At 43.0% G+C, this 25784-nt stretch overlaps 1 protein-coding gene across 10 annotated transcripts in view; it reads right to left on the bottom strand.

Annotated features, from left to right (window-relative positions):
* Positions 1 to 413: 413 nt before the first annotated feature.
* ablim2 (actin binding LIM protein family, member 2) overlaps positions 414 to 25784 on the bottom strand; it is an 81870-nt gene continuing 56499 nt past the window's right edge. For 2 of the 10 annotated variants that reach the window (XM_065950416.1, XM_065950415.1), the window contains exons 7-20: positions 25527 to 25614; positions 24450 to 24508; positions 24092 to 24133; positions 22924 to 23001; positions 22676 to 22819; positions 21524 to 21556; positions 20189 to 20306; positions 19348 to 19632; positions 15226 to 15333; positions 12670 to 12723; positions 9079 to 9116; positions 8787 to 8895; positions 8620 to 8678; positions 4830 to 5784 (exon numbers count right to left, since the gene is read on the bottom strand). In XM_065950416.1, the coding sequence (XP_065806488.1) occupies positions 5668 to 5784; positions 8620 to 8678; positions 8787 to 8895; positions 9079 to 9116; positions 12670 to 12723; positions 15226 to 15333; positions 19348 to 19632; positions 20189 to 20306; positions 21524 to 21556; positions 22676 to 22819; positions 22924 to 23001; positions 24092 to 24133; positions 24450 to 24508; positions 25527 to 25614 (1332 nt within the window). In that variant the 3' untranslated portion in view covers positions 4830 to 5667. Of the gene's footprint in view, positions 2264 to 4311; positions 4393 to 4511; positions 4520 to 4829; positions 5785 to 8619; positions 8679 to 8786; positions 8896 to 9078; positions 9117 to 12669; positions 12724 to 15225; positions 15334 to 18629; positions 18702 to 19347; positions 19633 to 20188; positions 20307 to 21523; positions 21557 to 22675; positions 22820 to 22923; positions 23002 to 24091; positions 24134 to 24449; positions 24509 to 25526; positions 25615 to 25784 lie in introns of those variants that run through there. The other 8 variants (XM_065950424.1, XM_065950417.1, XM_065950418.1 and 5 more) reach the window with 8 other exon arrangements.

Below are 25784 nucleotides of genomic sequence, written 5' to 3'. Positions count from 1 at the left end.
GGCAGACAAAATGTTCCTTGGCTCAAGCTGCAATTGTCTGTGTCCTGCATTGTTGTGTTAGCATGCTAATGTTAGCGCTCTTTAGTTAGCTCGTAGCTTCACATTTCATGTAAACTGACACAGAATGAGCGTGATCTAAAAACGCTGACGAGACATCTAAATAATCAGTGAGTATGTTCTTCTTCTCAGCTTTTATACACAAGGGGAGGAGCCGGCCGTCCCGTCCATGTAAACACGGCTCTAAAAACAACACAGCCAGCGAGACTCGAGCTTCTCACTCATTGTAGACAGTCATGACTCAGAGACACATTTAGACTGGATAGACTGGATTAGTCTATGTTTCCCGTTCTACCTGCAGGTTGTGTCAGTCTATAAGAACTAGATCTGTACAGATTCATCTCACAGACTGTCAGTAGTTTGGATAAAGCACTTTAATAGCAGATGAATATTAGAAAGAAGACATGACAGTTTTTTTTTTTATGACAACAGTTAGTGTGTTACTTACAAGAGCAAAACAAAAAAAGGATTGGACACTCCGATTCAACTCAAAATGATATGTTTCTCTTCTTCTTCTTCTTCTTCTTCTTCTTCTGCACTTTGACACTACAACCATAAAATCCCGTCCTTCATAATGAAATAAATACCTAACACAAGCGAATGGAAGCAGCTGACCGGGGCGTTTTAAAAAAATCACTCAAACCACATCGTAATGTTTTCATACATTTCTAACCAGCGAGACAAAGCCCGTGTTCCCGCCCTCATGCACGCCTGAAGAGTTATACACCATGGCTTGAATACAGACAGACAGATCTGGTATAAGTCCAGTATATGTTCACATACATCTCACGGTATGTTCGATCAGTTTGCAGTCCGGAAATCATTGAGCAAAGCCGACAGACCGCAGCTTCTTCTTCTTTTTTGTTTTTAACTGTATGCAACAAAGCTGTCAAACGACAAACATATAAAGAGTGCGAGCTCGCTCTGAGAGGATATAACACAGGTAGAGCGTCTGAAACCGAGTACTTGGTTTAGCTTAAATGCTGCTGCAGGAAGCGTCACAAACAGAGTCAGCGTGTTTTTTTTAATTTTATTTTTACGTCTGGTAACAAAAATCATGAGCTGCGTGGTTTGAACGATGCTTCCCAGAAGTCAAAAATAGCTTATAAAAATAATTTATTTTGTTTGATTTCGATGTGAGCGCGTGTCATTCTGCCAATGCTGCATGTTTGACACCTGTGTACTCGCTGCGTTCTGCTTTTATGAAGCCCTCGTCTTCTCCGCTCGGCTGTGATTTACGGCCTGATCCTGGCTCTCTTTTCTCTTTCTGTACGGATTTACGAGATGCTTATGTAAGATAATGGGACTGCAGTCAAACACATCAGGGCACGCATATTATCAAAACTACCCGACCTGTCTTTCTCCACCTCTCTGAGTGAAAAGAGAAATGAAAAGAAAAGCGTGTGGTAAGGTGCGTCGTTTGATATCTTTGATCGGAGTAGCTGGAGTCGCCTCGTTATTCTCGAATCGACCTGAAGATGTAACAGTGAGAGCAGAGAGAGAGAGAGAGAGAGAGAGAGAGAGAGAGAGAGAGAGAGAGAGAGAGATAGAGAGAGAGAGAGCAGCAAAGGGACGATTCGATGATTTGTCGAGACAGACACGATGATAGAGGAAGGATCACATTAAACAGTCAGAACCACTGAACCTGGAAGATTCCTGCATGACAAATAGAAAAAGCTGTTGTTGTTGTTTGCAGGGCTGTATGTCTGAAAGCGTCGGGAGGTCGGGCGGTCGAGGGGGGAGGATGCAGAAACCAGGTGAGGCGAGGAGCATCAACACAGGCCATGCAAACGCAGCTCCTCGTCCTCTTCTGTCAAAGGTTTTCAGTCAGACATTCGGACCACATTGCATACAAAAAGCGATAAATGCTGCCTCAACGTCGTGAAAATGTCCCAGCGCAGCGCAGAGCCCTTCTCTCACTCCGCGGTGTCACAGGCAAGATGGCATGGCGTTTTACAGGTGGACAGTAAGGGTATCATGGCGGTGCATATATAGATATTTCAGATGGGTTGTTTTTTTTGTTGTTGTTGTTGTTGTTTTTTTTCCAGACGGCTCGGATGCTGAGTTGAGACATTGCTTTTGTGTTCCGGTCTTAAAAAAGGCGGGCCTTCTTCTTCATGTCGTTCTTCTTCCACAGGGCCATCCGGTCGAACTGATCCAGGGTCATCCCGAAAACCCGCTGGAAGTCCTCCGGAGATAGGTGTCTCTGCAGAAACAGACAAAGAACAATTCTGTCACTGTTAGCACAACACATTTTTTACACACAGCAGGTTATAAGAGGCTATCCTCGCGAAGGCCACGATTACACGAGAACGATTTCTGTATTATACTCATGCTGCATTCAGGTGCTGCTCAGGTGGTCTGAGTTTCCGAGTTGGAAAGTAGTTATTCCGACTTCAGTGAGTTCACATTATTTCAGTTCTGAAAGTCGGAATGATGTATCGACAGCCAAAAACAGCGAAGAAGCTACGAAGCAAACATGACAACTTTTGAGCAAAAAGTCGATGTGCAACATGTGAATTAATAAAAAGTATGTTAACATTAACAAACCATATTTTGCCCCTCATGTGACGACGATTCTGACAACAAGTCGGTAAGTCGGGCGCCTCATTCTTTCCTTTCTTTCCTAGTTGTTGTTCCGACTGTACCTGACACCACCTGAATGCACCATTTGTTCCTCCTTCTTCTCCCTGGGTTTTTACTTCATTGGTACTCCCCTCATCCCCTTGCCCTCCCAGGGAACATAACAATGGACTACAACAATGGCCGACTCTTGAGTTTTGTTCGTGCTGCTCACTCCAGGTTGATGTCTTTTGTCTGAATCTCTCTGAACAGTTGCTCGTTCTGCACCAGGGTTTGATTGACAGCTTTCACACTGATCCTCTACTTGCTCACCACACAAACCCATGCTAAGCTAACCTAGCTACATCGTCGCTCCAGTTCTGTACTCAAAACAATAAAAAAAAAGCGATCGATCCCACTTTCAGAAAGATGTCAAACTGCTCTTGCACAAGAAGTGGCAGGCTGAGTTTTTCTTTGTCCTCATTGGCTTGTTTAGCCTCCTGGCACGGTGACCGTCTGGACTCTGAGTTTTGGGTCTTGATTTGGGTTTAGCTGCTGATTAGTTCGGGTAAATCAAAACCACGTTAGGGTCAGAGATCAGGACGGTGGAGTGTTTCTCTCTGACAGACTCGTGGAAACCGGACTCCAGCCTGCCGATTGTTTTGCGTCAGTAACACCTCGACGTCCCGACTCCTCGTGGGACATTATTCCCCAAACCCCCAGAAAGGCTCTCCGGGAGCTCTCGTGTCGAGGTGACTGAAGGTTCAAACATTTTAATGGGGCTGTTGTTTTGGAGGGAAAAGGACAGGAGGATAATCAACGCTGCACCACAAGACAAACCACAATCCAGAGAGCGCTTTACTCACTCACATATTTCCTGTTTCAAGCAACCAGCTCTGACTCTGTAACCGGGCAGCGTAAGAATAACTGCAGCAGGAAATGAGTTATTAGGCTACATTAAGAGCTTCATTCTTTATTACAGGACATGCATGTGGGTTCAACTCGCCGTGACCTGGTGTGAGAGGAAGTAACGAGACTCAACATCAGACAGAAGGAGCAAAAATACCGTTGATTACATTAAATAACACATTTCAGTGACTTTATTTAACAAGTCTCTGCTTGAACTTTTGACTTCAGCTAACTCTAAACCACATGAGAAGCACGCCCTGATGTCACTGTTGAACACCTCGTTCAGAAACCAGGAGCCTAAACGTGCCGCAGAAACAGACGCTACTCTTCTGGTTAGAGACGTGTAGTGTACTTTCACACTCGCAGAAATCTGATATTTGCAGGAGGAGCACAAACACAAACAGCTGAATGTTTCTCTCTTCACCCGGAGTTTCTCCTCCAGCCTCCTCGTGTTTATTCTGCAGAAAGTCAGAGTGAGCTGATGTGAGAACGCAGCAGGATATAATCAGGAGAATTCACCTGGAGCCAGTGGGAGGGGGTGGTGACTTTTATTCCCTGTGAACAACCAGATCAGGACCATACAAACAAACATTTGTCCAGCTTCATATAAATGGTAAATGGAACTTCTCTGAGCTCAGGCCCTCGTCCACACCGGCTCGTCTGCCTGCCTGTATAACTCTGATTGTAAATCATTCTTTAAACCACACGTTAACATTTTCTCCGCTTGTTTATAACGAGGAGAAACAGCAGAGCAGGGAGAAAAAAAACACATTTTCAGCTCACCTCCAGTCTGGTCCGGTCGACGTCTCTGGGAAGCTTCACTTTCACTCTATGCGTCACTGCCAGGATCTCGTACGGGTAGATCTGGATCACACACGCAGTCAGCATTGAGGGAGAGTTATTAGGGAATACAGAATCCAGAGTGCACACCAAGCAGCCAAGAATATTATTAGCAGAGTGTTAACCAATTAAAGTCATCTTACCTTGTATTCTGAGAGGGAGGGAGAGAGAAGAGAGAGAGAGAGGATTAATCCAGAGGAACAATAGCAGAGTGATGATAACATGAATGATACCTGATGGAATTCACTGTCATCACAAATATTCAACGTGAAGGGCGTCGAGAGCGTCATGAGCGGTTGCTGTGCGCCCAAAAAAATACACACACAGTTATGAGGCTGGCACCCATCAACTCAGTCGCTGCCAAAGATACAGCAATAGGTACACATACACAGACACACACACACACACACACACACACACACACTTGTAAACGCACACACTGTTGTAAAAGTGTGCGCACGCACACACACACACACACACACACACACACACACACACACACACACACACACACACACACACACACACACACACACACACACACACACACACACACACACACACCAATAATCCTGCAGCTGGAAAGATGACATCACCTCTGTGCATTGTGACCCTCCAGTAAGTGATCTGCAGACCGAGCTGCAGGGCTCGCTCACAAAGAGATCAGGGATTGTAAACTGACCTTTGATTTGAGAATGAAACACCACACTTGTCCTTTTAACATTTTAAAGTTTTAAGATTTTAAACTTGGAGGGAAAGATTCTCTCTTAAGGGGGTTAAGCTTTGGATCTCTGAACGATACAGGTGGTTCATGAGTCAGAAATGTCACAAATTTCACCTCAGATTTTTTTCGCAGATCAACAGTAAAGGTCTACAGTGTGACGGCCCTCCCACCAGCAGGGCGGTCTGTGTGTTTGTTTCCCTACAGGACGCTGGTGGGAGGAGTTCCACCACACCTTGGTAGACCTGGCTAGTCTCTCCAGTGTGGGCTATTTAAGATCCGGCGGTCAACACAAAGCTCCTCCTCGCACTATGCTTTTGTTGTAGTTTGCTTACACCATACAACATGCAGCACACACCACACACTCACACTGATTCAAAGACAAACACCCCTCACTCTCTTTGTAAACTGATAGTATTTTTGCCTATATTTTGTAATAAACTTTTACACTGTTTTTTCCCTGGTTTTTGTCAGGAGCCGCGTCATGACAAAAGTCAAAATAAAAAGGTTCCCTCGACTCATCGACAGACTGCTTTGTTTGTGTCTTACATTCTCTAAGTATTTCAACGATGCACCTATTAAAAGTGAAACACAAAAAGCAGGAGACAAACAGCATTATTAATTTCCCTCTCACCTCTCATGCCGCCCCAGCTGTGGGAGTCTGGGTCCACTTCATCCTCCACCATCTCAGCAGCCTGCAGGAACACACACACACACACACACATAAACAAAGACCAGTTAGACCGTCATCCAGACGAGGCTGCAGGGAGCCAGGGTTCATCTGAGAGTCTTTGAGTCACTGCGTCTGCCTTTGACTCGCTCACATTCCTTCTGGGTGAGGGATAGGAAAAGAGGGTTAGGGTGCCTTGGTCTTGGTCTTGGTCTTGGTCTTGACGGTCAGTTTGAGCATCCACTTCATATTGACACAAGAATCTGTTTTAGACTGCTTCCACCAGAGCGATGTTTATTGTTTTATCCGTAAATTAAATGTTTGTTAAATGTTTGTTTTGGTTAGAAGAAGGGGCGGGACTTCAACTCCGCGGCTGACGTCACCCATTGCTGCAGGAAACTTTGACTTTGAGAGGTTGAGACAAGTCATCTATCTAGACAGCGGTCCAGCCTCATACACAGTTTCTATAGGCCATTTAAAACAATACCAAAGACGTATCAGTGGTGCTACACCGCTGCACATCAGGCTAATCCCCATGGAGACTGTTGTAATGTTTATTTAGACATCAGCCGCCCCCCACCCACCTGGGTCGCAGACGAGCAGAGGGATTTGCAAGACGACGCTTTTTGCAAAACACCTCTCATTGGTTTGTTTACACTCATCCCAAAAAATGCAAGGTGTTTTCTCTAAAAATACAATTTATATTACAAGTATGATGTTTCATACCTTTATTCTCTGAACACTCTGAATCCACCAAGTCAATAGCACTAACCAGTAATGTTCAGTTCAACATACTTTCTGCCCTGACTCTGTCGGGACTCCTGCACATTCATTTCCTCCTCTGGTGTGTTTTGTCTGCCTGTCCTCAATCCATCAACAAACACAGAGGGAGGGCAGCAATAGCCCATCAGTGGATGATAGACTTAATACCCCCAACGTCCTCATAATAAACCAGAGCCCCGTCTGTGTGGAGTGAATGGTACTGCGAGATCCCCCCGTGTAATCTGAGACCTAAACAGTGAGAGAAACGCTCGGGGAGGTTGAATTCTGGAGAGGTTGGAGATCTCTTAATGATCTTTATGCTTCTCTGAGGTTCCCTGTGGTGATTGGTCGAGGCTTTGAGGGGGAGTTCAGTAGAAAGATGGGATCAATATGTAAAGATGCTGTGGTCTGTGTGGGTGATAGAAACTAGAATTACCGCCTTTGGGTTGTAAACGTCCGGCAATCTATCAAGATTTCAGTTTACTACCGCTCATATGTTTCCTACAGAATGACTGTGGGAGGGACGGGGGATATGTTTGTATAATCATAACATATATCACAGAATGCATGACCCTAGAGCAAACACCCACAATTATTTACAGGAGGAACATAATGTCAGAACATTCAGGGGTAGATTGAGGAGAGATTTCCACTGACTGATCACGGATGGTTCAGTCGTCTTGAGCGGAGGAAAACATCAAATATAAACCTGATAACCTAAAATCCCTTCAAGGTGTTTTTGTAAGTTATTTTGGGTAATTTGTAATTCGTTGATTGGATAGAACAGCCAAAGAGAGAAAGAAGTATAGCCTCCATACATGCATGGGGCACGCAACATAATCGCTAGCTAGGCTATTTGGTGCCTCAAAGTTCCTTTCAGGAGTTGTGGGTAAATTGAACTGTTGGGAAATTATAGAGTCCAAGGTTTTTTGATCAAGTAAATATCGCTGACTCCAAGCAGACATTTTTGCCAAAGAAATTCCCTCTAACCTATCTTTGGAGATAAATGACCAGAAAACTGTTTTTCCAGAACATTAAGATAAAGCAATGAGGTTGCCTAATGGTAAAATAAATCATCAGAACATCATTTGATCCAGTAAATTCTTGAGAGTCAGCCATAAAAATAACTTTTTTGAGACATCACAGTGAGCTGAAAGATCCTTATCCGGTTTTATGTTCCACATGGAAGGATGAGAACTAAATAAATTAGCAAAGGGGCCCCAAACTTTTATCTTTTACCACCAAATTCAAACCAGTGCATCCTTGAGTCCAAGTGGAAGTTTGCACCAATTTTGACCATGTGTGTTTGGTGTTCCTGAGATATTGCTTTCACAAGAATGGGATTCAAGGCCAACAGAAATGCCTTCAGGCTGCAGCTGTGGACTCTGTCGACTGTTAACAACACCATCGAGTGGCCTGAAATGCATCTTCCCAAACCTGAGTGAACTCTTTCCTGTAGACCTCCTCTTATCTGTTGGTTTGCTTGTTTATTCCCTTCACCATGGTGACATGCACACTCCATTTAAATTAACAAGTCACTCTGCGGTGAGTCAAACGTTCTCAGTAAAACAGCCAGTGCAAATCAAGTGCACCCCCTGCCGCAGCTCGTTGACTGCCAAAGCTTTGGGCCTGGTTTTTATTGGGCCAGATCTGATATCACAGAAACAAAAGACACTGAGGGCGCTTATTATTTGATAAGGGTTATTATGGTATTGTGTCATGTTGGCTTGGTGGAAATATAAAAACCCTGGTGCCAGATGTTACAGGCATGGTTAAGATTATGAGGTCATCAATGGAAGTATCTGGGAATGGGAGTAAACCATAGTTTACATTGGTTGTGACAACATTATGCTTACTGAATTAATCACTGATATCTCAGAATGTGTCACAAACGCTAAATGGTTCAAATGTAGAAGTCACACAGTCAGACTTCCATCCATCCATCCATGAATCGGCTCCAGCCCCCAGCGACCCCGCACAGGAAAAGTGGTATAGATAATGGATGGATGGAATTTTTGAGAACAGCTGTTCAGCTAAAACTGACATGTATATTTCAAGCTAATTAGCGTCACTGTTAGCACACCATTTATCAGCTCACCTTGTAGATGCCATTCCTTCCATATCCGGGTAGAGATGCAGATTTATTGTAGGGGAAATCTGCCAAGAGAAAAAACGTTATCATGTCATGCTTGAGCTTTCCTTTAGTATCTGAATGTTACACTTCATGTCGATCACACCAGGCTTTACTTCTGATGAGCTACTTACTGGGCTGGGAGGTATCAGTCGGCAGACTATGTGTGGATTTGCTGGGGTCTAGATCTTCTGGACCCATGTGTCCGTCAATTTCACTCTTCAAGATCATCCAACTGGTCCTCTAATGAGAGAAAGAAAGAGAGAGAAAGAGACAGAGAGAGAGAAAACGATGGAAGGAAGTGATGGGTGATGGTAAAGTATGAGTTAGTGAATTAGTGAATGGATGTACAGTATTTTCAAAGTTGAAGAAAAATGGCTTGAAAAAGAGACAGATATGGACACACAAACGTACACACAGACCCACCTTGCTATCCTCCCCATCCTGCCAGGATGTTCTAGAAGCTGTAAAAACAGTCACATGTTACAGGAAGTCACAAGTAATGAGCTGGATCATCTGCCTCTCAGCTCCACTACACCGCACGATAAAGTCTACAGTAAATCACACCCGACCGTGACATCATCAGCTGCAGACGGCATCTACAGGGAGCTCTGCATGCAGCATAACTGTGGACTCAAACAGGCTGCATAGCAACCAATAACGACTCTGTTGATGGGGCTTCATGGACAGGTTGGGAGCACCGCCTATAAGTCACCAGAGCAAGATCGTTCAGTAAACTAGATCTAATCACTAGGAAATTTGGTGCAATATGGAAGATTGCATCAGGCTTTGTTTTGATAACTCCCGTAAAACTTCAAATAAAAGCCCAATTTAAGGCCTAGTCCCCTTTACTAGCCACGTGTTGCTGCAAGTTTTGACGAATAAAGGCAGCTCTTAGTTCGAGGCCCCTGTGCATTTAGCGTTGATTAACTTGGAAAAAGCTGTCTTAAAAAGCAAAATCAAACTCTTGATATGTAACTTAACAGTAATATGTTTAGGGATACCCTAGCTTTTTGTACGGTAAAATAATCCTTCTGGTGTTAATTAACACTTTTATAGTCTTTCCCATCTTTGATGTTTGTTTGAAAATATCTAAAGGCTTGTCTCGTATTGACGCCTGTCAGGCTCATTTCATATACTGAAGGGAATCAAAGCCAGGGCTATTAATAGAAGTTTTACGATAATTGTTGGATGGATGTCCAATGACCTTTGCTCTGGATATTCATTATTCAATACCACTTATTGACATGACATCCTTTGCTTTGGTGCGATCGATACTCCGAACGTTCCCACTTGTATCCAAACCAAACCTGTCAGATGACTATGACATCGACTGTGTGCATTCATACTCTGCAGAGGAGGAACCCTTCTCATTTTGGGCTCTCTGTTGGCTTCCAGTTAGTAATTCTGATGCCCTAAGGTGCCATAAATTACCAGATTTTAGGGAGTGCATTTTAGGTTTAAATCACAGTTCAACTTTTTCCAATTTATTGCGGCACATTCAGACTTTTATGACATTTTGTTTGCAAATGCTCATACTGGGAAAACAATGACATTGCAGAGGCCCTCATTCTAACGCCGCCGTAGATCAAACTCTAAAAATACAATCTAACATTTCAAATTTGGTGTTTATTGTCTTTACATTACTTAGGGTCAAAAGGAGTATCTGGTAAGAAAAGGGAAGTGAATTGCTTCTCGGCAGAACAGGCTGTAATGGCTGCAACATAATCTTTGGAGGCCACTGCAAAAACGTAGACTAATGCATGGTGAGAGTATCTGGATATCAGGCCGAGGAAAGTTAAATCTACATCCTCTTCTTCGACTAGAGGAGACGCGTGGCTGTGCTTTGAACTACTTCTTGTACAGCGGACAGGAACGTCTTTGTGCCAAATCTTACATCACATTTCACAAAACTGAACCAATGGGCCAAATATCCTTAAAGTATGTGTGTGGTCCAATCACACATGATGTCACTTTACAAATTCCCAATGTGAAGCCATTAGAGCGTTCTGTACTTGGAGGAAAGTAGATTTCCTCTTTACTGGCATACTGACAGAAAAAGCCTGGTCAGTGACCTCACGTCTGCTTGAATGCACACAGTCGAGATATGGGAGGCAGGCTCATAAATCTGTAGCACTATGCCGTATGCAGCTGAGTTATTTGTCACATTTAACAAAGAGGAATACTCCCTTCAGTGATAGAGGTGATAAAAGCTCCTCGGACTCCTATGTCAATGTGCGCCGAGTGACCCGAATAACAGAAGATGACTACAGTGAGAAGTGTACACCGTCAAGAGGACACAAACAATGGTGAGGGGAGAGACTCAGTGATTGATAAACACCTCCAATACAACCACACACAGTGAATCATGGACCCGACCATTCACAGTGGACACAGACACTCACAGTTTTCAACACTGAAACCAACAAATGAGCCGGTGAGATGAGTGCAGACATGCATAAACAGGAAGAGCAAAATCACCACCCAGAGCCCCCCAGATTCTAACAGTCCCATTTTTTTTTTAAATCAGTGCGTTTCTTTGATGAGTTGTCAAATCAGACTTTGTAGTTTGGAGAAATGTTTTTGCAAGGATGGAACTAAATCATGCTAATCATGTGTTTAAAATTAGATTATTGGTGAATTGCACTTATCTCTGTAGTGTTTCAGACACTGGTTGAATATAGACTATATAATATAGTCTCCTACGGTGGCCATCAAGGACAAAACTAAGCAGCATAATAGAAAACCTGAAAAATAGTTTGTTATAATGTGTGTTCATTGTGTTCTAAAATGAAGCGTAATGTTTTTCCCTAAAAAGCTTTTCTGAGTTTTTGCTTCTCCTTGACAAAATAAATGAGACGTTTTTGGGCGCGGTTCCCCGACTCTGACAAAACCATGTTAAGTCCTGAGATTCTGATAGTTTTGTTGCTTTAAGCGTGAGCCACCCTGCTCGGAAGGACGTCATGGGCCTTTCAATATTTACGATCAGATCTCCTATTGTTTGGGGGGAAAGGAAGACCAAAACTCCAATCGCGAGAGTTCGAGTTTTGAGAGTCAGGACTCTGGTTGTTGTTGAATGAATCTGTGAGTGTGTAGGGACAAAAGTGTTTGATCCTTCATTATTTATCATTATGTGTCGGCTCTCTAACATTTTCAACATGTTTAGATTTTTTAAATCGTATAGTGTGAGCTGGGCTTCTATCATTGATGTTTTTTCTGTGATTTCTTTTGTATTCAGAGACATTTATTTTCGGTTTCCTGAAGGTAACATTTTGATATTGTTTGGATTTGATTGGTATCAAGCCCCACGCAGTTTCTGTAGATGGCTGTTTCGTCATGAGCCTGGATTTGATTAGATTTCTGTTAAAAGGAAGTTTTTTCTTGCCACTGTAACTTTTGCTGCTTTGCTAAAGTGCTCATGATGGATTGAAGATAACACTTGAATGAATTGATGCTATACAAATAAAGATTGATTGATTGAATTCTCATGTGATTTTGTCCATCAAGACCACCATACATTAGAAAACTTAAAACAATCATTCAATTAAGGAACAGTGTAAAAGTCACCAGTGTAAAAAAATGAATATTGGGGGAATCCATCGTCCATAACGCAGACCACATGTTTGTCATATCTCAAATCCAATTACGGTAAAATAATCTTTGGAAGGAAATATAAAAACTCATTTCTGTCCATGTCAGGTTTATGTTTTATAAGCCCTCCGCCTTAATGAATCATTTAAGCATTTCACTTTATTGCAGAGAGGGAGAGCTGCTCTGAGAGTCAGGCCAACAGTCGGGTTGGGTTTTTTAGTTTGTTCAATGTGTCACTCAATGGCCCCGCATCTGAATGTTGAACTTTGCACTTGTCCTATGCATGGAGATCCGTGAACTGCACTCGACAGTCGCAGAGGAAAAGGGGGAAGAACTGTGACGAGGAGGTGACTGACAGGCGACATGCAACACATCGTGCAGAGACCAGACCAGAGGAGGAAGTGTTAAAGAGGAAATAGACTGTACCATGCTGTCGGTAGATGGGGGGTTTTCTATAGATATTATCTTTGACCATAGTCTCTGAAGATGGGAACAGACGCAGAGGAAAGAAAATGGACGAAGCCAACATGGGAGGGAGGAGGGAGAGAAAGAAAGAGAGAGAATGGAGAAAAAGTAGCATGAGTTAGCAGTTATTGAGGGATGAGATCATTTTGAAGAAGCAAAAAGGGGGAGGCAGGGGCGCAGTAAAAGCTTGATTTTACTCAAAACATTTGTCATTTTTTATCACGGCACATCAGTAAAAAACAACACTTTTATTATCCATGCAACGAACTCCAAAATAACAATATGGTTTTTATTGTTTTTTTTAATTGGAAGTGGGAAGTTATTTGATGCAGAAGAATTCAATTAGAGAAAAATATCAAACCCCACACATGGTCCCTAAGCGTCTATTAAATCCAAAAAAACAGAATTAATAGAAAGACAACACAAAAATATGTTGAGGTTATAAAAGTATTTTTGTTTTAACTGTTCTGCTAGACTAAAGGGCCTTTCAGATAGGGTGCAGTGTGTGCCACTGCGTACGGCGCAGAGCAAGGGGCGGATGCAGTTGCTAGGTTAACAAAACGATAATCTGGAAAATAGCTCACCAGCAAGCCACACATTTCTGCTGCTGTTTTAAACACACCTGGTACGCCCTAACTGTTGGACATGTCTTTACAAAATAGAGATTTCTTTCCAAAGTCCTTGTAGATCTTTAAACTAGAACTCAGAAAAGTGGGACAGTTGGGGAGTTGCGCCGTTTGTTGTGATTGGATCTTCCCTCCTATTGGACGAGCGGTGGTGGCGTCATGGAGCACTGCGTCCAAGTTGAAAATGTTTCAACTTCCACCCAGTGACCTTTTGCAAATATGCTCTTGCAGGGCCCAACACATATACAATGAACAGGCTTGACGGCGACAGGCGGCCTCCACCGCGTCCTATCTGAAAGTCCCTTAAGGCTGTTTTAAAAAAACGCCTACTACACTAGCAGTACGTACTGATTTGGCCAAAATGCAGTATGCAATTTTCTGAAAAAATTGAATGTATGACGAAAATACCCAGATGTCATTCTGATTCGGGAAAAAAAAAATCTCAGTCTGCATCAGACCAGTCTCCCTCGCGTACTGTTTCCCACAATACAAAGCGGCAGGTCAAAAATCAAAGGGACCGACAGCAACGTCCATCGTAACAGGGGAAAGAATTACAATCAGACCAAACCACACAAAGAGACCACCAGTTATCTTTGTTGATTCTCCAAATCATTCAGACTGTAAGTGGACGCTACACTGAGGCGCATTTGTCCTGAGCTGGGCTGTTGTTTCTACTTCTTCATTCAAAGACCGGAAACCAGCTTAGCCGGTCCTGGTGTACTGCAGAAAATGGTATGGTACAGATGGCCAGTGTGACCGCGCCCTAAGTGTCTCTGGAATAATGGGGACAGTATGTTTGACCCTTTGGCTTATTTCATCCGTCTTAATGTCAGCGGACTCAGACAGGCCTCTGACAGAGATTCTTGTCGCACATGAAACCACGGCAGAAACATGACTCACAACCAAACAACACATCTGGGTTCTTCCCGCGGCTTGTTTCAGAGCCTGCCAGCGTCTGAAACAACATCCATTTGAAAGCAATAAGGACAACGACTCTGAAAACAACTGAAAGCCATTAAGTGGATAATCGCTTTCTTTATTTTTTCCACTTAATTGGTTCCAACTTGGGAGGGTTTTTTTTCTTTCCTCTGTATGACAGACAGTGTAATCATCAATGGAAACAGCATGTTGGATAGAGACAGAGAGTATTGAAGGGGAGGCTGTTTAACGTCAACTCTGGTGAAAGTGATGACAACAATTAGCACACAGCAGGGACAGTGCCAACAGAACAGTCCTCAATAAATAAATACAGAAAATACAAAGATGAATCCCTAGCCCTATAAAATATGAGGTGAATACATCGGGCTTCTTGTGAGAACCGTTTACATCAAAAGAACTTCTGTTGGGCGTCCCAATGGGTGATGGACGGGGATTAAGGTGCTGTGTAGAAATTTCTGGTTTTTGGAGTCTTAAATTGGAACACCGACAAGAGCAAAAAATGCATTAAAATGAGAAAAAAAAAGTTTGCACAAAAGAGCTTCACTAGATCCTTCCTAGTACCTGGAAAGAAAGGAGTTAAATACAGTGGAAAGTAGAGCCCTTTGTTGCCTCAAACTAGTTCATTTATTCGACCTGATCATCAAAAAATAGTCTTTTACCAAAGACAATCAGAACACCAAAGATTTCCAGCTTGGTTTATATGGAACCTGCTGGCAAAAGGACCTCAAAATTAGTCTAAAACTATGCAACACGTATGTCCTAAAATATTTCTTATAATGGCCCCAATTACGATTGGAAAGCTGGTTTATATTTTGCATTTTGATTAAGCTCTCATAGTGTGCTACTAAGTTCTCCTCCATGTAACTAATGGCCTCCTGCTCTTCACAGTGTGTAAACCCAAAGGTAAAGAGACGAGCTAAGTTGCAGGCCAAGCGGTGCGGGTGTTGCCTACCTGGTATGTGGAAGTGCCGGGGAGCAGCCATGTATGTAGAAGTAGAGGAAGGGGATTTGCCATCAGAATAGGTGGATAAGCTGGGGGTACTCCGACCACTTTCACTACCTTCATTTGAGAGGAGGAGTCGGTGGGCAGCGGGAGGGAAAGGGTTTTGGGGGGGAAAACAAAGGGTGTTGGGGGGAAAAGGCAAAAAAGGCAGGGTTATGTTAGTCATGTTGCTATAGCGCAAAAAAAGGAGCAGTGATTATTCTAATGACCCAGATGACTTCATAACCCAGCTGTTTACGGTGTTTACATTCACTGCACAGTGATTGGAACAATACCTTTAACTGGTGGACCGAATCTTTGGTGGAGAATCTTACTCTCCTGTTAAGTGATGAGAACAATACCGTCCCTCTTGGAGTATCATAAATGGTTTTTAGGTGTTTCCCAGTACATCCTCCAGATTTTCCTTGGGATACTGAAACATTGACTTGAGGTTGATGATGGGATCACTAGGAGTGTGCTAGGTTTGCTCTTTGGTCTCCTGCTGACGTCATATGGCACCACTCATTGCCATTGATCTTGACAGTCCTGTCCTTCAAAGAAAAATCCACCTAGACCAATGTTTTCTCAAATTTTAATAATTTAACCAAATCCCATGATTATATAAAAGAGTGGGAATGGGGTTGGAATAAAGACGTGGCAATATTTGATACCTTTGCAAGATGGTCAAGCTCTTGTTCACAACAAAAAATTTCAGAGGTCGACGTTGATTTATATCATAATTCTCAATCGTGAATGTAACCCAATGGCAGACCCTATCCATTCCAATTGGGATAACTGCCACCTTTATCTAAAATAGAAACACAAATCCACATTTTTGAAGTGGTTCAGCCATATGCCAGTCAAAGTTTTCCCTCTTTCTCTCCTATCACAGGCAAACCACTTGCAGCTGTTGGAGATTTGGTGGAGAGGTTGTGCATTGGTTAACGTCAGCCTTGCTGTAAGAAGTTCCTCGGTTCAATCAGAATTTATGAATTATATTTTCATGGGCGAGGTTCACTGTTTGTCTGTTTTTGTGCATCTGCCATATGGAGGATTGGTGATCTCTGTAGGCTGGACTTCGCTTCTATCCAAAATGAACTGGAGAAGGCCTCAGCTTATGGATGATCCAAACATTTGTTCTCATCACTTAACAGTTTACTTTCTGAATCACAAAATTGATTTTATTGTTCTGGTTCAAAGCTAAGAACAATGACAAACAAAGTGACTTGTTACCCAATGTATCGCTTCTGGAGAGTTTTGTTGAGTGTGGCCCTAAATCCCAGTTTGCTGACTGCCTACATATGAGTGTGTATCTCCAATCCCAACGCACCCTATTGTATTACATCACAGGCAGGCTGGGTGATGGAGTCACTGACACCAATAAAGCCAAAAGTAATAAACACTCTACATCCAGAGCTTTGAGGAAGAAACAGCGAGGGATTTAGAGTGTGCATGAGAGAGTGAGCGTTCGCTGATTGAACACACATCTCTCCTCCTCAGACTGAGGGGAACCATCGGCAGCGATCTGGATGCAAGTGGATGAGATCACTGACATACACAGCAGTTCTGTTAGTGCTGGTCTGAGGGATCTCCAACACATACACACAATCACACACAATCACACACACATGCCCATAAACACACACATATCAGAGTACTGTTAGTGCAGCTCTAAATGTAGGCCAAACCCTCCTTACAAACATCTGGAGCTAACAGAGGAGGTGTTGGCAGACTGGAGACTTTAGGGAGGGGATGCATTATAATTCATTTGCACAGATAACACATCATACTAAAGGTGGATGCCATTTCTTAATAAAAAAGCAATGACACAATAACAAGATATAAAATGTGGTTTTGGTATCATTTAGCAGGTCTTGAGAGAGATAGAAATGCCTTATTCACTATTGCTTAAGTCTTATTGCTCCAGTAACTTCTCTGCAGAAACCCAATAGCTCATTAAAGAACGAGCCTGTTGCATGAAAACAAATAACCCTCTTTCATGGCATGTTAGGAGCAGATAGGGCTTGACAAGGACCAGCAGTGCACTCCGTTACATGCCACTGCAACTGGCAAACAGACCCCAAATTACAGCTCGTCACTCAGGCTACTTCATTCCTCAGTTCCCAGTCCTTCCTTTCATCTCCTCCAGTGAGGAGAGCTCCACTCTCAGCCACTCCACCCTGTCATGGAAAAACCGCCCGAAAAACCCAGGACCGCGTGTTCGTGATTTTCTGTGTTAACGTAGAATCCCCTGCTGTTTTTTCTCCTCCTTTTAACCAGACGTAATCATAGAAGGCACGTCAGTAAAAATGTGGTCCTACTGCTGCAAAAGTTCTCTTGAGCGGTGGTTCTCAACTGATGGCTCGGGACCCAAAAGTGGGTCGCGGGCAGCTTTCTGTGGGTTGCGCAATGTGTGTCTGGCAAAGAAAATTCTGTAAAAAACTCTATAAAGTCATGTTGCGTTTCCTTCTTCTGTCATATGTTCTCTACCGTCTGAGGTTCAAACTACACAATTCTTCATTGAATAAATTTGATTAGTTGAAAAATACCAGAAATTTGACTCATAATTGTTCATTGGTGGGTAATTGTTGGTGGGTCCTGAGGCTCGACCAGTTAAGAACCACTGCTCTAGAAAACAAAACTACCTTTGCTTTAGGGGCAAAGATTCCCTTTATACAACCAGCCTGATTTTGTGATTGCCTCGTGGTTCCTGCTCTGAAGGACCATACTTGCATATTATCTTGTACAGTACGAACTAAAGCCTGTATAGTATCCCTGTATATGATTGATTTAGATTGGAGGTCAACAATTAGGTTTATCTCAAGGCCTAGGAGTTCTTCTTTTTCCAGTGAACACATTTGCTGATGATGTAGTAATTTGTTCTTACTAGATGTGCCTTCCTTGTCAGTCATTAAAACACAAAGCCTGTTCTCCAGGTTGATATCAAGGTGAGAAGTAAGTTAACACTAAAGGGATCAAGTCTGACACATTACAATAAACAGAGGATCATTCAGGAAAAAAACACTGGGGTTAGATTCGATAAAAAAAAGCAGGCAAACGATGAGACCACAATCCGAAAATACAAGCACATAAATTAAATCACAATTAAACTTCCTCTGAAAGATCACGTTGAATATATTGAGGTCACACTCAGGTCTAAATCAAGTTAAACCATGCACCACAACAACCACGACGTCCACAGACACAAGTGAACAGGGCAAGCAGAATGGGGAACTCTGAGTGGGCCTAAGATCGTACCTTGATGCACCCCATGAAACAACACCACGATACCGGACAACAACATCACAAAACCTGCTAACCATTCCACCAGGGGGAGGGGAAACACAGAGAAGAGAAAGGCCACTGGTGTTTACCGTTAGGAGGAGGTAAACTGAGATGCAGGGAGGTCCTAGATTTGGGGTCAGGTAAGGGGTCCTGTTTGAAGCCTAAGGAAGGGAGTTGAAGGGACGGGGATAGGATGAAGCAAAGGGAGGGAGTTGGATAAGCCTTTCTGAAAGGGGTCATAGCATTCTTTGGGAACGTGTACAATACTGGTTTGTGATGTTGATTTCAAGGAGGTGTGGTATCGTTGATAGCATTAGTAGTTTCATGGCTTTGGTTCAAGAATTAAAAAAAATCTTAATGAGGGGACAAACAGTGACAACAGACCCCAACGCAGTGCACACCAAGTCAGACATATACGTTTCCTATTGGACTTATTGTTCCATGATGAAGCTGGAGACTGTGAAACTCAAAGTGTGAGTTTCCAGCACAGAATTAATTTGGTGCTAAAACACACCCCATGCCAAGGCAAGTCAAGTCAATTGTATCACAGCACTCCATTCATTTGGACCAAAAACCTCAGTCAAATACAGATCCGGCAACTTGCTGCTGTTCAGGAAACATTTAAATAACAATTTTCTTATTTTAATCTTCAAATCAAGGGTTAACTTGTTCCTGTTCTACCTGGGACACCCCACTTTTGGGACAGCTTTTTTGGTAATTCTTGTAGCTGTTGCTAACAGCAATGATCCCAGCAAGTCGTCTGTTCTCTGTATTTGACCAGCTGTTGATCTCGGCGTGCTCTGATACCTCTGAAGTAGGGGATGTAGTTGTGCTGCTGCAGCATGGCCAGGGTGGTGGGGTTTAGGTGATAAGACAAGCCTGCACTGCCACCTGGTGGTAGAGGTGAGTACTTGCCACTACCACCACCACCGCATCCTTCAGCCCCACCAGAATAGTACAGAGGGACAGATGATGAGTCCCTAGCCCAGGTGGAGGGGTACTTAATAGCACCCAAGAGATTTGGAGTCAAAGGGAGAGAACTGGTGTCACGGGCCTGGCTGCTGTATCTACCACTGAGGTAGACATCTGGGCCTGAATGTCCAATCAGATCACAGGAAACATGTTAAGTCGAGGATCAAATTCTGAAGACACGTAGTTTCTTTAAGGTTTAAGGATTTTGTTTCCAGGGAATATCAAGGGGTGCAAATCTGCAGTTTGTTTCAAAAGGGTTTAAATGCAAATAATCAACTGGAAATGTAGGATAATGTTTTCATGATAAATTGGTTTAAGAAAGATTCAAAGAAACCCAATTACCCTGTAAAAATAGTGAAATGGAAACATTCATGATATAATCCACTTCATGGCAAGAATCCTGAGATGGAGTCATATTTCAGTTTGAAAAAGAACCCTGCTTTCCCCTATTTTAGGAGCTACAGCCGTGAAGTATTTCAGATAGTCCTACAGTATGTTGAGTATGGACACCAGACGACAAACAAGAAGTTTTAAATCAATAGTGACGTATTTCCAGCTAAATACTCTACGCAAGCAACCAGGTTTTCTTTAAGAGGGACACATGAAAGAGGTAAGACAATGGGTGTAAATATTTGTAAGTGGGCTTTTTGATACACGTGTGATTGAGGCGTGATACCTGGTCGGCTGTAGTTCTGGGGCGAACGTGACGGGGTGTAACGTCCGTAACCACCCATGGAGCTATTGGAGCTGGGGCTGGAGGGCCTCCGCTGACGGGGCGACTTCTCACCGTCACCCTGGACACACATAGCACAAAAAAGTTTTAATGCACTCCATCATCATCGGCATAGTAACAGACAGACGCGGGCATAACGTCTTCTCTGATTTTCTGATCAATCTTGTTGCAAAAACGAATAATCTCACAAACATTATAGGTGATGTTAGATAACACGGATGCAGGGAAATACACTAAAGAGGACATATTAAACCCCTTCTCCACCTTTTCAAACAGTCCCCTGTGGTCTAAATGAAACATCTGTGCTGTGCTTTGGTCAAAATATAACATGAATCAAGCACCAGAGGAGGTTTGTGACCCTGTATAAACCAGCTCTCTCAGAACGCTCCGTTTTCGTGTGTGTGTCTCTTTAAATATAATGAGCCCCCCCCCCCCTGAGTTTTCCAGGTAGACGTCAATCCTCTGTAGAGAGAATAAAATGGCGGACCTGCACAAAAGTTTTGCTCTAGGCTGGAGGTGGAGTCCATGGGTGGAGATACCAGAGGAGGTAAGGGGATTTTTTTTACCAGATTCCCACTTTGATGTCACAAGGAGAGTGAATAATGGAGCATTTTTCTCTGTGTTGTAAGACTTATGCAGACCACAAACAAAAGGACTGGATGGGTTTATTTCACATTTTGTGGGTCAGCAGACACTCAGGTTACCCAAATATATGTTCAAAAACACTGTAAAGGTGGATTTTTCATAATATGTCCCCTTTAAAACACATGAGCCAAAGAAATGTTTAAGTTTGTTTTCCAACGGCAGGGCTGTGTACAGATATATATATTTATATTCATTGCAGCTTTTTGTTTGAATTGTTGTTTAGGTTTTTTACTTTGTATTTTCGAATCTGCATTGCTCCTGAATTTGCAGAATTTTTCTCGTGCATTTTTTGCTGGGAAATTTTTACCAACAGTTGCATGAAGCCAACATCTGAAATGTTTCTAAGTGTCGTTTCCATTTAATTGTGATTATATCATTGCACTAGTCAGGAGATACTTGGCTGAATTAATATTCCAAAAGAGGAACTAAATGTTTGAGAATAACTGAGCTAGTGACCTATGTGGAGGTTGTTGCCGATCTTGAGCAAGAAGTGTCAAACACGCAACACTTTTAAACAAGTCTTTGTAAGGACATCAATAAAACTCCTCTGTGCTAACACACACACACACACAGAAAAGCACAGATGGAGGGTGTTTGAAATCCACAGTGACACACCATGCTTCACATTATTACCTCAGTGGGAGTAGGAGAAATCAGCTGGGGGGACTGCAAACGAAGAGGGGGAGAAAGCTTATGATTAGGATGAACTCATATGAGAGCTTATATGAGTCAACCATCCAACCATCAGGGTGATCCTGAAACGTCTGTGAGTCATGATGACGTCCGCTGTGAGGACGTTCCTGATGAATGGATGAGCTGAATGAAGTGGATCCAAAGTAAACTCACACACTCAAAAGAGAGAGATGAGGCAATGACTGAACCGCAGAGGAATGGAGCAAACATGGTGATGAGGAATGACTGTGATTGATTTCACCGTCAGGGTGAGGGACAGTGATGGAGGGTGAGTATGGTGGGAAAAAAAAAAGGAAGACTCCAACAGGACGTCTACTCAGTCTGAGGTTTCATTTGTGTGAGAAAAACAATGAAACCTTATATTCAACTCAAATCATCTGTTCATAGATCACATCTTAATGACTGATGCTTTCACATCTTCCAGCAGATTAAAAAAAACACCTTGATGACCAAACCAGCTGCTACTTTTAAAGTATCCTCTCTGTGATAATGCTGCACAACGTTTTTTGATGTTCAGACAAAAAGATTTCATTCATTGTAACAAACTTTTTTCATATACCGTTTGTCCTGTCCATGTGAAAAAGGTTTTATGGAGTTTATCAAGACAGTTAAAGGAAGGATGGGGATTCAGTCTATCCTGTGTAAATGTCTCTCTGAGTCATGACTGTCTACAATGAGTGAGAAGCTTGAGTCCCACTGGCTGTGTTGTTGTCAGAGCCGTGTTTACATTCACGTTCAGGAGCACGTTAATCCTCCTGATCCAGGACCTGCTCATCCACCCAAACAGTTTCTAAAGATCCGTCAGGTCTGCCTTTGGTCGCTAACTCACATTTTGTTACGACAAATGAACCACACCAGAGTCCAGGGAAAAAACGGACAGAGACCCACTTTTTCAAACAGTCTCCTGTTTGTTTGGTCAACACCAGGGTTTGATTGACAGCTTTCCAACCAGCTCAAACAAACCGTACTAACTAACTCGAGTTAATTTGAACTGACTCTGACAGGTTAAGTCAGTATATGTTTGTAGTTACTTTATATAACGATGTGATAGTTGAGTTTAGAGAGAATAAGTGGAAGACAAAGAGCAGGTACCTCTCCGTAGTGCCTCTCCTCAGACGGGTAGCTGACGTACGGAGAGTAGGACAGCATGTCAGGTCTGTCAATGTTGTAGATGGCCTTAGTCTTTGGAAGAGCTGCCAGGTCCTTGTAGTCCAGCATCTCCTCTCCAAGCTTGGCCTGAAGGCATAGGGAAGAGTAGAACAATGAATCCATTACAAGGGGAGGAAGAAACTACTGCCAATGCTGCCCCCTGGTGGTGTGTAGAGGTGGTGCAGGCTTACATAGATGACTCTGCTGGGGGAGCCCGAGGCGCTGGAGGCTGGGACTGAAGTGATGCTCTCGGATGAAGTCCTGGTCACCTGAAACACACACAACACAGTCACACATGAGTAAGTAACTATGAAGGATGATAACAGAGAGAGCGTTCAGATATATAGAAGCTCATTCTTAATGTAAAGACAATTCTTCCTCATTCTTTATGCTACCAAATGTAACTTTCTATGAATCATTTCCTCAACAAGTTTTAACCATAGACTGTTTATAAACATGGACAGAGTCTAAGTGATGTCACCCATCTGTGACTACTGGGGCTTTTCCAGGCTGTATAAATGTTAAATTCTGAGAGTTTGTTAAAGTGAAATGAGACATTCAAAGCAGGGTCCTTCTTTTACATCACTGAGACTACAGGGAGACACTGAGGACGACTACCTACGGTGAGCCTAAAGGGACAAAATAACATGAGATTTATCGCCATTAAAAAAAAGAATGCAATAATTTTGGACCTTATTTCAGCGCGATTAACTACATAATGCTGACAGCTCTAATCTTAACAGCAAGTATCAAACAGACGCACGATGGTGCATTAGTGAAGCTGCTGGACGGCCGTCATCAGGACCAATCACAGTCATTGTTACAGTAAAGCGCACAAGTTGAACACAGAGAAGAGACATATTACCCCTTCAGAGACGTAAGGTGTCGATGTCAACTCTTCTTATAAAGTTACGTTCAGACCAAACGTTTGACTGCAGGATCATTTTTGTGGAGGATTTATTCTCCCTTCCAAAAAGGAGGATTGGATTTAATGACACTGTAAAAAGTGACGCCAAATTTGGTCTGAACATGTGTTTAAAGTTTGACATTTATCATCTGAAACGACACTCAGCCATGTCCTCTCTGTTTCTCAAGTTGTGTGATTGTTATTCTCTACAGCTGCGGATTTTTAAAACACATCATTCGTCTTAAGTTGTACGTCAAAGCGTCCTTCACATGCACCAACTGATGATCCACGTCATCAGTCACTGACCAATCCAAACTCTCTCTACTGCTGCTGCTGCTACATCTAAAGCGTTAATAGTAGTATGGTGTGAGCGGCTATGATCAACCCCATGCAGCAGATGGTTGTCAGGAGGTTTGCAGGGGGGGTTGCAGGGGACGTTCAGGAGCACCAACCTGCTGCTCAGGGACGTCATTGAGCTGTATCCGGACCTGCTTCTGGGGAGGAGACGGGTTATGATGAGGAATGAGGAGGGAGACTGAGGTCGGGTGGATACTGGATGTAAAGCTGCAGGGCTGATGATGCATTGTTAAAGCTTGCTATTTAAAAAGTGTCCATTAAAACCTGCCTTCATCTTTGCCCGGTTGATTAAGAAACCTATAATACATGAGTTTTTCCCAAATGATACCCCATCACTCTAGGGTCTGATTTAAATCTATTTGTGCTCTCACTGTAAGATATGTGACACAATAAGCTCAAACATCTTCTCTCTGTTTTTAAACAGATTTTCACTCGAAGGTCGGCCCCACCCACCTTGCTCTTCTCCTCCTGTTTGGCTGCTTGTCTGCATGGAGGATGCCAGATAGAAGATCCTGAAGACACGGAGACAAAAAAAAAAAAAACAGGAGAGGTCTTAAATTGTTTGTTTACTAGCAGTTTTCAGTTCTGCTGAGAGTCACACTGGTGAGCTAACCAATCCAAACTGGAATATTTCATTGAAGTCAATCCAATGGGGTCAATCATGAGGTAAACGCAGGCTGTCCTAAGACATTTTCAGGAGTGGGTGTGTGAAAGCAGCTTTAGCCTATAAATGATGCGTTTACACTCTGCTGCTCCAGCCTGCTGCGTTAGCTCGTATTTTCTTTTATCAGACGTTGTGCAGAGAGATGGATTTAAACAACACACTGATTTGAAAACAAATGTTCATTACAGATTTGCATTAAACTGCTGACATCTGCAGAAGATACGCTAACAGAACTTCCCTCTAAATGATGCCTATGGTTTCACAACACTAATCACTCAATCCAGTGACGAGAAGCCGTTCAATTAGAACGCCAACAAACGCTGCATCAAAGCGCCAGCTGTTGCTCGGTGCTGCAGCAGCAGTAAATAATATCTCTCCCGAGTGTGGCAGAGTGACTCAGGCACAAGTGTTCATGATTCATTCACCAAAGCTGCACACCCAGTTCATTAGGAATAAAAGGATCCACAATGCATCAGGGTTTGTGGCGCAGGAGGCATGAAGGCAGGGCTTGAGAGGGTAATAACAGGGGGATGAAAGAGTTAGAAGAGAGAAGAAGGGAGCAATATATATTATGTTTCTCTTTTGCTTCTTACAATAGAAAGTGATGTGTTTGAGGAACTCATCTGTCATGGTCAGGCAGACACAGCTGCAGTTCTTTGCTTTAAATCTGCAGGTACACTTTAGAGGGGTCAACACACCAAGAATCAGGCAGATTCTGGGTCCGATTTCCCCTTCTTCTGACAAAAGTAAGCAAAGTCACAATTTGTTTCTATGATTCTTAACTTTATCTTTTCAGGTTTTGCTGCGGTGTGAGGTGTGTGAAGAGCGATCCAATCTGCTCGGAGGACCCCAAAATCAGCCCTTACCTTGCAAGTACATTTCCTCTCCCTCTGCAAACATCTGCTCACAGCGGGCACAGCGGGCGCACGTTGGGTGGTAGTGCTTCTCTCCAGCCTGGTGAGCAGGAAACACAAACTGGTTACCACTTCGTCACAATTGTTGTTAATATGGTCTCTTAATTGGAATTGATCACGCTATTCATTACTGCATTACAATAAAGTTGTCAGGAGACACAGCAGGAAAGAAAAGAGGTATAATTTAGTACTAGTGTATTCATTCTAATG

Source organism: Labrus bergylta, chromosome 22, assembly GCF_963930695.1.
Source record: "Labrus bergylta chromosome 22, fLabBer1.1, whole genome shotgun sequence".
NCBI classification, from domain to species: domain Eukaryota; kingdom Metazoa; phylum Chordata; class Actinopteri; order Labriformes; family Labridae; genus Labrus; species Labrus bergylta.
Note: the sequence above shows the minus strand (reverse complement) of the source record. Positions and strands in the feature narration are given on the sequence as shown.